This window comes from Chrysochloris asiatica, unplaced genomic scaffold (assembly GCF_000296735.1).
Source record: "Chrysochloris asiatica unplaced genomic scaffold, ChrAsi1.0 scaffold00059, whole genome shotgun sequence".
Taxonomy (NCBI): Eukaryota; Metazoa; Chordata; class Mammalia; order Afrosoricida; family Chrysochloridae; genus Chrysochloris; species Chrysochloris asiatica.
In genome coordinates, this window is record NW_006408577.1 from 13,735,740 (window position 1) to 13,749,775 (window position 14,036).

The window sequence follows — 14,036 nt, forward strand, 5'->3', positions numbered from 1 at the left end:
GGCACCTTCAATATTGTCCTCCAACACTATAACTCAAAAGCATCAATTCTTCTACGGTCTTCCTTATTCACTGTCCAGCTTTTGCATGCATATGAGGTTATTGAAAATACATAGATTACATCATGATAAATGGAGAAAAGATTAAAATTATCAAAGACTTCATTTTGCTTGGTTTCACCATCAACACTCCTGAAAGCAGCAGTCGAGAAATCAAACGATATATTGCATTAGTCAAATCTGCACAAGATGTCTTTAAAATATTCAAGAGCAAAGATGTCAGTTTGAGGACTAATGTGCTCTTGACCCAAGCCAGTAACTTCATATTCAAGTGAAAGTTGGACAATGAATAAGGAAGACCATAGAAGAATTGATACATTTGAGTTATGATGTTGGGGAATAACAACAACAACAACAACAAAAAACACCAGAAGAATAAAAATCTGTGTTAGAAGAAGAACAGCCAGAGTGCTCCTCAGAAGCCGGAATCGCAAGACTTTGTCTCTCATACTTTGGACATATTGTCAGGAGGGACCAGTCCCTAGAGGAGGCTATCATGTTTGGTAAAGTGGAGGGACAGAGAGAAAGAGGAAGACCCCAATAAGATGCATTGGCCCAGTAGCAGCAGCACTGGTTTCAAGCATGACAATGATTATGAGGTTGGTGCAGGACTGGGCAGTGTTTCATTTTGTTGTGTATAAAGTCACTGTGATTTGGAAACTAACTCAACAGCACCTGATATAGGGTTTTCAAGAGTGGCTGGTGGGTTTGAACAGCCAAGTTTGTGACTAGCAGTCCAGTGTTTATTCTGTAGTGCCACAAAGGTGCATAATTACCTTATGGAATATTATAAAGTCATAAAAATTATATAGTTCTGTATATGTTAAAGTGAAAGGGTATTTATGGAGCAAAATAAAATGTAGACAAATGTGTGGTGCATTTCACTGAAAAATAACTTTAAGGTAGAAGAACACCTGGCAAAATATACACTGAACTATTATAAGTAGGGAGATACCCTTAAATCGGGTTGTAGACTGGGCTGGAGCCATTCCAATTATATAGTTCTATGTTTCATTATTTCATAGCCCAACTTTAATAACATTGACTTTAAAACACATTGACTTTAACCTGCACAATACATAATCATCAGGTTAAAGGTAAAGTGAATTAGTGTTTCCTGGGAAAACTATTCTCCCTCATATAACCTTTTCTTCAGCACATAATTTGTAACTGTTTTGCTTGTTATACAATATTTTCATCTGCCTCTCTCCTATAGTTAACAAGAGGAGCTTAGCACTGTGCAAGAAGTACAAAACTACTTTTTTGAACAAACCCACTCTCAGAAACCCTACACAGAGTCGCTATGAGTCAGAAGCTACCCTACAGCACACAACAATAACAATAGCATAGGGTAAATGTGCCGTTGAAATACATGGGGCGGGGATCACTTCTGCCTTGCATAGTACCTCACATGTAGAAGGCCTTCAAGAATTCACTGTTTCCAGACACACTGTAGGGGTGTAGTAAATTTAATCATGTCAAAAAGTGAAATGTAAAGGCAGCTCTTCCTAAAAAAGCCAAAAAAGCAGTGGCTGTTTACCCTTAGTAAATATGTAAGTAGGTACAAAGAAGAGTATTTACTGAATGAATGATTTAAATTTAAGATGGCCACTGTCTCATAACACAGGGATAATGCTATGATGCACGTAATGCTATGAAAAGACTGGTGGGAATATAAAATGATACAGGTATTTTGGAAAACAGTCTGAAGGTCGAGTGCCTATCCTTCAGTGTCACCAGAGCTTCCATCATAGCAAACTTGTTGTTAAGTGCTGTTGAGTCGGTTCCACAACCAGAGTGAGGCGGAATGTCGGGTTTGCCCCAGTGCTTACACTGATGAGAAGGAAGGGGGGGGGGGGGGGGGGGGGGGGGTGACAGGTAATAAGAGGAATCTAATGTTGTACAAGAAATACAAAAACTACTTTTCCACTCAGGAGTTCAACCTCGCAGCCAAGTCCAACCTCGCAGCCAAGAACCAGTTGGCAAGAAAGGCAAAGTCTATGGTGGGACTACTAGATGTCACATGATACACTAGCCATACAATCGGATAGACAAAACCAAAGAAAATGTATCCGTATTAAATAATTGTGTTATTGTTAAGTGCCGTCGTGTCGGTTCCGACCCATAGAGACCCTGCATAGGGTTTCCAAGGTGCGGCTGGTTAGCTTCAACATCCGATCTCCAGGTTCAAACTGACTTTGCAGTGCAGCGCATTAACCCACAGGCCACAACAGGCCTCCAATATAATAGTGTTGTTGTGAAGTGTCATCGAGTCGATTCCGACCCATAGCGACCCTGTATAGGGTTTCCAAGGAGCAGCTGGTAAGTTTGAACCGCCGATCTTGTGGTTCAAATGGCTTTGCAGTCTGGCGCATTAACCCACGGCGCCGTATCTAATATAAATGTACTGTCTCTCTGCCTCAGTGTTTTAGGCTTACCTTTATTACAAACTGCTCAGGTTCAGATTGCCCAAACGAAAGATGGCGGCACAGGCGCCGGCCCCTACCATAGAGAGGCTGACACAGGCGCCGGCCCCCTACCATAGAGAGGCAGGCCTAGAGGAGCCCTAAAGGAGGTCAGCGGCTCAGTAAAGGAAGCTCGGGAGGGGGCGGGGCCGGTGAACTGGAAACCTTGTGTCAGCCTCAAGATGGTGGAGGAGGGTGTTCTTCGCGTGGTTCGTTCTGGCGGCAGCGAGTTGAATTTTAGAAGAGCGGTGTTTTCGGCGGATTCTAAGTATGGGACCTTGTCGGCCGAGCTGAGGGATGTAAATCCCCGAGGGGGTGGGGAGAGAAATGTCACAGGCGCGTGTAACTCTCCAGTACACAGATCCGGGCTCTTGGAAAGGGGCTCGTGAGCGGAAGACCCCAGGGCCGGTGCCAGTGCAAAATGAGGCGTCCTGTGCCACCGCCTCCCTGTCCCGGGACAGTTTGCATGCAGGCCGACTAAGGTGTATTGGAGCCGGCCCACGTGTTAGGGTGGCTGGGATGTGGGCTAGGTGTGCATGTGTTTGCCACTACCCTTGTGATACCACCGGGAGTACGCTTAAAGATTTGATACAGAATCGTGTCTTGGAATTACTGAACCTTAAGATTCCGCTTTTCCCATGTTTCACCCCGGTAGAGGCACGGGGGTAGGCACTTTAACATCCCTTTCAAAACTTTCTGTAAACACTGATAGATTTGTATGTGTGGTGATAAAAAGTTAAATTGAACCCAGTTCTTCTGTTGTGTGGCCTTGACAGGTTCTTTGCCTTTGCTTTAGATGTCTCGTCTGTAAAATAGGGGTAATACTTACTGTGGCTCTATGGGATAAGCTTCCCACCAGTCACCCCATGGAAATCCTATACGGGGTCGCTGTGAGCCGGAACCCACTCAACAATGGCATTTAACAAAAACAGTAATAACAAAATAGGGTTGTTGGGAAGATTACAAGTAAAGCTTGTAAAACAGTGCTGCCATTTAATAATAGCTCAATGTAAGCCCATTACTAGCATTATTATGTTAGCATTATTTAGAAACAACATATTGTTTTTAGTAACAAAAGTTTTCCATATAATTTAAGGGCAGAGTGATACTACTAACAAAAGACATCTTTGAATAGAAATGATCTTTTTAGAAAGTTTGTGTTCTCCATAATATCTTGCATATGGATGTATGGCAGGTAGTTGTTGACACACATGAATGAAGAAGCTTACATAAATTCCCTTCGAAGTGTTAAAAAAATAATTGTTGTTGCTATGTGCCGTTGATAAAGTTCCGACTCATAGTGACCCTGTATAGGGTTTCAGAGGAACAAATGGTAAGTTTGAACTGCCAACCATGACGTTTAAACCACCCTTGTGGTAGATTGCTTGTCCTATAAAGGGGTTTTGTTGATATTTGTGAGTAAAAACAAAACAGAGTTTAAGAGTTTGTCCAACTTTTGCGACTTTGAATTAATACCCAGGAATTGAGTTTCTTCTCTAGTGTACTGTTTCTACAACCTAATTACTATGAGATCTAATGTGTGTTTCATTTGCCAAGCACAACAATTTTGTTTTAATATTTCCCATACTCATATACATCAGGAGTCTTGGTAGCCCGGTGGGTTAAGCGTTTTTGGACTGTTAACCGAAAAGTTGATGGTTCCAACCTACTAGCTGCTCAGCAGGAGAGTGAGCCTGTCCACTCTCATTAAGACTTAGTCTCAGAAACCCTGCATAGGGTCGTTGTAAGTTGGAATCAACTTGATGACAGTAGGTATAGTTGTAGCTTGTGTATATCAGACTAAGATGGCAAAAGCTAAGAAAGGTCAAACACTAATCCAACCATCAAAGATCTTGCAGTCTAGTGAGGAAGAGGAATACTGATTAACGGTTGCCTCTTAACTATGTATGATACTGCGCAAGCTCATAAGAAAGGGAGAATACTTCCAACTGTAAATGTTAAGGTTTCTGAGATGACGTTTAGGCTAGACTTGGTGGTGGTGGTGGTGGTGTGCCGGGGAGTCGGTTCCAACTCATAGCGACCCTGTACAGGGTTTCCGAGGCTGTAAGTCTGTACAGGATCAGAAATCCTCACCTTTCTCCCATGGAGCTGCTGGTAGTTACAAACTGCTGATCTTGAGGTTAGCAGCCCTACTCGTAACCACTACGCTCCCAGAGTTCCTTAGACTTAGTAGAGGTGGTATTTGAATTAGTGATCTGGATAGAAGGTATTCTGAGTGGAAGACAACACAGCAAGAAGCATGGTGGTGATGGTTATGTACCACTGAGTCAGTTCAGACTCTTATTGACCTTGTAGTGGGGTGGCGCTGTGGGGTCAGCACTAGACTGTGGCTTGGGTCTAGGAGGTTCACAGAGCCCAGACCCGGGGTCCAAAGGATGCTCTTTGTTCTCTGCTCTTCTTTCCTGGCGGTACTGAGATCCCTTTTGTTTAATCAATCTTTCATATCTCAAAAGAGATTGGTTCAAGATACAGCCTAATCCCTTAGATTGTATCCTGCCTCATTAATATTTTGTTAAGTGCCATTGCATTGGTTCAGACTCGTAATGACTATGTATAGGGTTTTTGAGGCTGTAAATTTTTGTGTAAGCAAAAAGCTTTGTCTTTCTCCCTGAGAGAGGCTGGTCAGCTTGAACTGCTGATCATGTGGTTAGCAGTACTGTGCTTATCCTACAGCCCCACTGTGCTCCCCATTATATCATAGAGGTTAGGATTTACAGCACAAAGGATAATCAGATCACAAATTGGAACATAATATAATACTGAGAATCATGATGTAGACAACTTGACACATATTTTGGGGGACAGTTCAGTCCATGACAGAAGGCATCAAAGCAAGCAGTAACTGGCCTGAGCTAAGATATCATTGAAAATGGAGCACAGGCAGGTTTTGGGGGGTGATTAAACAATTTGGATTAATAGGGAGAGGTGTTGGGTTCAGTTTGGGGCCTGTTAAGTTAAAGTAAAACATCTGAGTAGGCATAATTAGCAGTCAGGTAGAAATTCAGGACTGAAGTTTTATTATTATATACATACAAAAGAGACCTGGACCTCCTCAACTGAAGCAGAGCCTTTGACTTAGCATTTGTTCGCTGGTTTTCCCAGTAAAGAATAACAGGTTGGGGGACAGGGGAAGACACTGCTCTTAAAGGTAAACCATTGAAAAGTAATAATTGATACTAATTGAGCACATAGCACAATGTCTACACCCACTTAGTGAATTGAAAACCTAGTTGAGTTGGCTGTTTTTGCAGGATGATTCTGTGAACATTTGCCTATTGAACAGGTCAGAGATGCATTGGCCTCATTAATCTGCTTTTATAAGTCAGTGAAACTAAACTTTAGGAAACTTGTTAAGTGCCATGGAGTCTGTTCTGATTCAGCAACCCTGTATAGGATTTCCAAGAAGCAGCTGGTTTGTTTGAACTGCCAATCTTGTGTTAACAGTCCAAAGCTTATCCTACAGTGCCATACGAGTACTCCAAGATCCATCAGCTTAGATATCCTCATAAACTGAAACCGTGTACAAATGTATATAGTTCTTAAGTCTTTGTATGGTTTTGGAAGAAACTTTTCTTGCATGGTTTTGTTTTTATCATGGACAAAAAGGTTGTTGTTAAGTGCCATCAAGTTGGTTCATCGCAACCCTGTATAGGGTTTCCAAGGAGCAGCAAGTTGGTTTGAACCACTGACCTTGTGGTTAGCCTACTAAACAGTGTGTGTGAAACTTGTTTATCATTTGTATTTCCAGGTATCTCTTCTGTGTCTCCGGGGACTTTGTTAAAGTTTATAGCACAGTTACAGAAGAATGTGTGCACATATTGCAAGGACACAGCAAAATGGTGACTGGAATCCAGCTCAACCCCAACAACCATCTACAGGTGTCAGACTTTGAGTTGAACTTGGCTTGTAAACTTTTAAGGTGTAGATGGGGAAATAGCCATGTTGATTTTAGACTCAAGATATATTTCACTTATATTTTATTATAATAGGGTCATATCCCATAGCCCAGAGATGCGTTTCCCAGGGTATATTCTGTTAATAGGCATTACTTGAAAGATGGGATCCTTAGCTATATGAGTTTGTAAAGTTCAGGACTAAGAACAGTTAAATGGATTTGTTCATTGTAGGGCTTCTTTGGTCCTTTCATAGGCATGGTGAATATCTAAAAGTGATATATAGTAATTGGTGTTTCTTAAACTTACTTGACCTATGAATTCTCTGATTTCCTCAGAGTATCTTGACTTAAAACTGAAACACATTTCAGGAAATTTTAGCTTAGAATTATCAAAATGGCAGATCTATCCTTTTAAAGTTGATGTTCTTTGGGTAAATGTTGTTGTTGTTAAGTACCGTGGAGTCAGTTCCGACTCATAGTGATCCTGCATAGGGTTTCCAAAGCTGCAGATCTTTACGAGATCAGAAAGCCTCATCTTTCTCCTGTGGAACAGTTGGTAGTTTCGAACTCTCGACCTTGAGGTTGGCAGCCCGATTTGTAACCACTACGCTGCTCCTTTATGTAAATGTAGATGATACCTAATCTTATGACTTGTATAAAGAGAAGAAGAAGGGTTTCTTTAGTTGGTGGATCTTTAGTGGATAAGGCCAAACTTGAGAATCTAGTTTTGTCCGTATCTCCCCACTCCACTCCATAAACCGCCCTTCTTAAAATTCAAGAATAATGGAGTTTGATTCTTAAATTTCAAAAAGGTCAAAAAGAGTTATCTCAACAGTTTTTTCTCTTGCTCTAATTTTTGAAGAGTCCCACATTTCTGGTTTAGTCACAGCCAACCTAGAAGTTGTTATCTTAAGAATAGATTTGTACTCCGTTATGTAAAGAAGGAGTAGGGTATAAAGTGACACTGAACTTTTCCTTCTAAAATTAAATAAACAACTCTAGAAGAAAGTCGCCTACCTCTCCTGCAGGTTCTACAAACCCCTTTTATCTTTGCTGTTCTCTGAGGATTTGGCAAAACCCTCATAGCAAAAGTATCCTGTTGTTAAAATAGAAAATTTTTAAGTCTGTGTTACCAGGTTTTATAGCAAAACGCAAACCTCATCCACACATTGCATGAAGGATGTTTTATTTGTCTAAAAGTTAAAATTGGAGGAAAGTCCTGGTGTGGCACTTTGGGTTAATGCACCAGACTGCAAAGCCCTTTGAACGACAAGGTCGGTGGTTCAAACTCACCAGTCGCTACTTGGAAACCCTACACAGGGTCGCTGTGGGTCGGAACTGACTCAACAGCACTTAACAACAACAACAATTTTAGTGGCAAGTTTGGTTTAATGTTGGGGGAAATAGAGATTCAGTGGATTTAGAAGTGTTTGTGTATTACCCTTGTTTTAATGGTGATTGTAGGTTTGACTTTAAATAAGCTGAGAATATTTCTGCTAATTAAAAGGAACTGGGCTATCTTTGAAAATAATTGACTTTCTCCTTCCTTCAGTTTTAGTTAATAGCTTAAAATTGGTAAATCACTTTCTCCAGAGGGTTGTGACAAACTGATTATTTTGTAGAAACATGAGTCTCTTCCTCTTTAAGGCTATTAATGAACAGAAATGTCATCTGTATCAACATTAAATTATGAATTGATATCTTACTGTATTTCTATTGTATTAATCAGTTTTGTGCTACTTTTGCCCATTTAGCTGTATTCTTCTTCCTTGGATGGCACAATTAAGTTGTGGGACTATCTAGATGGCATTTTGATAAAGGTATGTGAATTGATCTTTATTTCTCTTTATGTGAAAAGGAATGGCAGCATATTTAAATTACTGGCACATTGGTTCCTTCTATGATAATCTTTGAATTTTGTTCACACAACATAAAAGAAAACGTTTAAACTTCTGCTTTCTGTTCCTGCAAAGATTTACATCCTAGGAACCCTTATGCAGGGTTGCTATGAGTGGGAACTGACTCAATGACACTAACAACAACAATCAAAAGAAGGAGTCCTGGTGTGGTACTATAGAATAAGAACTGGACTGCTAACCTAAAGGGCTCTTCATTTCAAACTTACCAGCCACTCCTCAGAAGCACCATACAACAGCACATACAACAACAGTCAAAAGAAAGCAGTTAACAAAACTGGAAGAAAATATTTGCAAAAGATATTAGAACAAAAGACATAGTTTGTGTTCTATCAGTTTAGCCATATAACAGGTTGTAAACAAAGAGAAGCTGAAGCAAATAGAAGAATTGAAGAGGTCCAAGAGCTGAACAGAAAATTTCAAAGATCAGCTCGAGAAGACAAAACCAGGTACTATAATAAAATATGCAAAGATTTGGAACTAGAAAACCAAAAGGGAAGAACACGGTCAGCATTTCTCAAGCTGGGGGAACTGAAGAAAAAATTCAAGCCTCGACTTTCATTATTGAAAGATTCTCTGGGCAAATTATTGAATGATGCAGAATGCATCAAGAAAAGATGGAATGAATACACAGAATCATTGTATCAAAAGGAAATGGTTAATGTTCAGCCATTTCAAGAGGTACCATATGAACAAGAGCCAATGATACTCAGGGAGGAAGTCCAAAATGCATTGAAAGAATTGGCAAAGAACAAGGCACCAGGAATTGATGGAATAAAAATTGAAATCTTTCAAGAAAGTGAGGCAGCACAGGAGGCACTCACTCATCTCTGCCAAGAAATTTGTAAGACAGCTATCTGGCCGACTTACTGGAAGAGATCCATATTTGTGCCCATTCCAAAGAGAGGTGACCCAATGGAATGCAGAAATCATCAGACAATCTCTTTGATATCTCAAGTGAGTAAAGTTTACTAAAGTAAAGTTTCCGACTATGGCACCTGACAACAACAACAACAAACAATCTAGTGATTTCAGAAATCAGGTAAATCTCTTTTGTACACAATCAATGGGAGTAAAACTGAAAATGAGTAAGTACCCATCCTTTGCTCCAACAATCTCACGTATAAGAATCATTCATTAAAATATAGCATGTGTGTATAATCCTACATTGCTTATGATAGGAAAAATAAATTGAATGTAACCTTGATGTATGTTGGTAGGGAACTGGTTAAAATTATGATTCATTCAGTAAAATACTGTACAACCTTTAGAATCAGATCTATAGGTATTAACCTTGTAAATTTATTGAATAAATCTTTATTGAGTGCCTTCTATAGACCAGGCACTATTCTGAGGTAGGGGATACTACAGTGAGCAAAACATGTAATTGTTCTTAGGGAAATTAATGCTTTCATGGGGTTGTTGTTGTTAGGTGCCATCAAGGCGGTACCAACTCATAGCAACCTTATGTACAGCAGAACGAAACACTGCCCGATCCTGGGCCAACCTCACCACTGCTGCCACACTTGACACCATCAATGATGCCACCTGACTAATCAATCTCATTGGGGGTCTTCCGTTTTTTCTCTGACCCTCCATCTTACCCAGCATGACATCCTTCTCCAGTGACTGTTCTCTCCTAACAATATGTCCAAAGTATGAGAGATGAAGCTAAGCCATCCTGGCCTCCAAGGAACACTATGGCTGCACTTCTTCCAAAATAGATCTATTGGTTCTTTTGGCAGTCCATGGCACTTTCAGTATTCTCCTCCAACACCACAACTCAAAGGCATCAATTCTTCTACGATCTTCCTTATTCACTGTCCAGCTTTCACATCTATATGAGGTTATTGAAAATACCATGGCTTGGGTCAGGCGCACCTTAGTCCTCAAGCTGATGTCTCTGCTCTTCAACACTTTAAAAAGTTCCTGTGCAGCAAATTTGCCCAATGAAATATGTCGTCTGGTCTCTTGACTGCTGCTTCCACTAGTGTTGATAGTTGATCCAAGAAGAATGAAGTCCTTGACAACTTCAATGTTTTCTCCGTTGAAAAGAATGTTTATTGGTTCAGTGGTAAGGATTTTTGTTTTTCTGACATTGAGATGCAACCCATACCGAAGGCTGTGTTCTTTGATCTTCATCAGTAAATGTTTCAAGTCCTCTTCAGTTTCAGCAAGCAAAGTTGTATCATCTGCATATCACAGGTTGTTAATGAGTCTTCCTCCAATCCTGACACCACGTTTTTCTTCATAGAACCCAGCTTCTTATATTATTTGCTCAGCATACAGGTTGAATAAGTATGGTGAAAGAACACTACCTTGTCGCACACCTTTCCCAATTTTAAAACATTCAGTGTTCCCATGCTCTGTTCGAACAACTGCTTCTTGGTCCAGGTACAGATTCCTCAGAAGTACAATTAAGTGTTTTGGAATACTCATACTTCTCAACGTTGTCCATAGCTTGTCATGATCCACACAATCGAAAGCCTTTGCGTAGTCAATAAAGCATAGGTAAACATCTTTCTGATAATCTCTTTCAGCCAAGATCGACCGGACATCAGCAATGATATATCTTGTTCCACGGCCTCTTCTGAATCCAGCTTGAACCTCTGGAAGTTGGCTGTCAATGTATGATTGTAGCCGTTTCCATCTCATTGGGGGTCTTCCTCTTTTTCTCTGACCCACCACCTTACCAAACATGATGTCCTTCTCCAGCAACTGGTCCTTCCTGACAATATGTCCGAAGTCTGAGAGATGGTTGCACTTCTTTCATGGGGTAGACAAACAATAATCAAGATGATGATTTTTGTCTTTCAGACTTTTATAGTCGGACATAAACTTCATGGCCTATTTACTCTTGCCCATGCTGAGAATTCTGTGTTTGTTACAATAAATAAAGAAAAACCAGGTAGAGTATAATTAATTTGTTTTCTTACCTCTCACCAAGTAGATGCATCTTGAAGTTAAAAGCAGAATTTACTGATGACTTGAAGTGAGATATGAGAAGAGTCAAAGATGATTCAAGATTTGGTCTAAACAGATGGGTAAATGGTGGTGTCATTTACTGCAATGGGCAATGTTGAGGGAAAACTAAATTTAGAGAGAAAAATCAAGAATTCAGAGATTGGACATGTAAATGAGTGAGGAAGATAGAAGAATCAGTAGTTCAGAGGACATAAAAACCAGGTTGGAAAACAGGGAAAAATAGAGTTGTGTGTTAACAGAACTTAATATTCATTATAAAGTCAAAGAAGAGGAAGTAGCATGGTAAAATAGTTATTTCACTTTTGGTAGAATTTTTTTAAGAGATGTAAAGAGAAGAGCATGTTGATATTATTGAAAAGGAGATTTTTCTGTGAACATTTTGGGAAGTCCATAGCATTTCTGAAAGTTCTTTCAGATGGTTTGTTGCTTTTGACTGCTCAGTTTATCAATACTTTTATTTCATCTCCATTTTAATATGCATCTTAATACTTTTGAAGTGTAGAGTACACCAATAAGACACAACTTGCTTTCTGTCTTGCTCACTTTATGTGTGTGTGTGTGTGTCTATGTTCATATTTATATACATATACAAATATACATGTAAATATATATATATATATATGTTTGTATGTATATGAGTTATAAAAATAAACTTCCATTTAAAACTAGTATATTCAAGCGAAGAGTTTAGCTGTAAGGCACTTTTTACTCACGACAGGCTAGAATTATCTTGACATAAAATGAATTCCAGAGTACTGATTACAGTTTCCTACAAATGTTATATACGTTTTCACTGTCTCTAAATAAGCTTTATATTAATATAGCTTCCTTTGGCTAGATGTATTTCAGCTGGTTTCGGTGAAGCTTCCAAAATCATCAAGTCAGGAAATAGAAGCTAAGGAGGTGTCCTTTGTTTTGGATTATATAAACCAGTCACCCAAGTGTGTTGCCTTTGGACATGAGGTACATTTTATTTTGTTGCTTTTCTTTTTTTTACGTAAAATCTTTTTCCTACAGTCAATCCTCTGAGCATTTTTTTAAAAAATTTGTTTTAGTATTGCTTTATTTATTGTATTTTGATTAATAACTGAAAAGCCTATTTAATTGCATTAACATATATTTATAGTATAGATTTTCTGGAACCACTCTAATTTTGTATCTTCTAGCCTACTGTACTTGTAAGCCTGCTAATTTCTTCCCTTCAAAGATCAGTATTTTTACCTTTTTATTATATTTTTCAGTTGTTCCACATAAAAGCCACTGTTCTTATTTTAGATTGTTTTTAGAAAATAAAACCACTTCATTCAAAGTTAAAATGTTCAGTACAGAAAATTAGGAGAATACAGATAAATATAACGAGGAAATACAATCTATGACCTAACCAGTGATAATGTTTCAAGAACCTCCTCTTAGTCGTTTTCTTAAAGCCCATTCCATGAAGTCATTTCCAACTCATAGTGACACTATTGGACAGAGAAGAACTGACCCATAGAGGGTCCAGGACTGTAATCTTTATGGGAGCAAACTATTACATCTTTCTCCTATTCCATGGAGCGGCTGTTGGGTTTGAACCAGTGAACTTCCAGTTAGCAGCCCAATGCTTTACCAATGTGTGACCACTTAGTCCTTTCCTTAGACTTATATAAAATAACTTCTTAAACTGAATTGGGATCTAAAGACTTTTTACCTTGACTGTTTCTTTACATGTCATGTTCTATTATATAAATAGGTTATTGTTAGGTGCCATCAAGTTGGTTCTGATTCTTAGTGACTCTATGTACAACAGAACAAAACACTGCTAGTTCTGCACCATCCTCACGATTGTGTTTGAGTCCTTTATTGCAGCCACTGTGTCAGTCCATCTTGTTGAGGAATTTCCTATTTTTTCTGACCCTCTGTTCTACCAAGCATGATGTCCTTCTCCAGGTACTGGTCTCTTCTGATAACATGTCCAAAGTACATGAGACAGTCTCACAGTCTATAGACTGGCTGTACATATTCCAACAGAGCTATCCCTGATAATCACTTAGCTTATTTTTAAATCAACGATGGCCTGAAGACCCTGAGCATCATTGTGGTGCCCTGTGTTTAGCCTTAAATTTTATAGCATTATTTGTCTTTGTTCTGAAAAGGGTTAATTACTCAGAGTAGAGAAAAATCTTTAACATTATTAACATTTAAACATCATTCTTCAGCATACTAGTTATCAGTTAAATACAAATTAAAGCCACAGTGAGAAATGCATCATATCCACTAGAACAGCTAAAATTTAAAAGACTGACAGTTCTAAATGTTGACACAAGTTTGGAACAATACTAAATGTATACATAAGTTTATGGGAAAATGGAAGTAAAAGATAATGGAATTTCCCCACAAATTTTCTGAAGTCCCTTCATATAATAATATGGGTAAGTCTCAAAAATAAAATGTTGAGCTAGAGAATCCAGACATAAAACAGTATTTATTCTATTTTTCTGAAGTTCTAGAATAAAAATAGCAGGTGCAGAAAAAAGCATGTTGGGAACAAGGGCACAGAGAACTTCTGGAATAAAAGAAATGTTCTAATTCATGCTCATAGTTATGGCTATATGTGAGTTTACACATATGTCAAAAATTTATTTTTTTAAGGTTTTTATTGTGGATTGAGTGAAAGTTTACAGGGCAGATCATCCGTTTTACATTCAACAAATCATACAC

The 14,036-nt window shown here is 38.9% G+C and overlaps 1 protein-coding gene across 1 annotated transcript in view; it reads left to right on the forward strand.

Annotated features, from left to right (window-relative positions):
- Positions 1-2,704: 2,704 nt before the first annotated feature.
- Positions 2,705-14,036, forward strand: part of WDR75 (WD repeat domain 75) — a 33,714-nt gene continuing 22,382 nt past the window's right edge. Inside the window, exons 1-5 of the mRNA XM_006864037.1 lie at positions 2,705-2,790; positions 6,292-6,421; positions 8,193-8,258; positions 11,172-11,262; positions 12,178-12,302. Of these exons, the coding sequence (XP_006864099.1) occupies positions 2,705-2,790; positions 6,292-6,421; positions 8,193-8,258; positions 11,172-11,262; positions 12,178-12,302 (498 nt within the window). The remainder of the gene's footprint in view (positions 2,791-6,291; positions 6,422-8,192; positions 8,259-11,171; positions 11,263-12,177; positions 12,303-14,036) is intronic.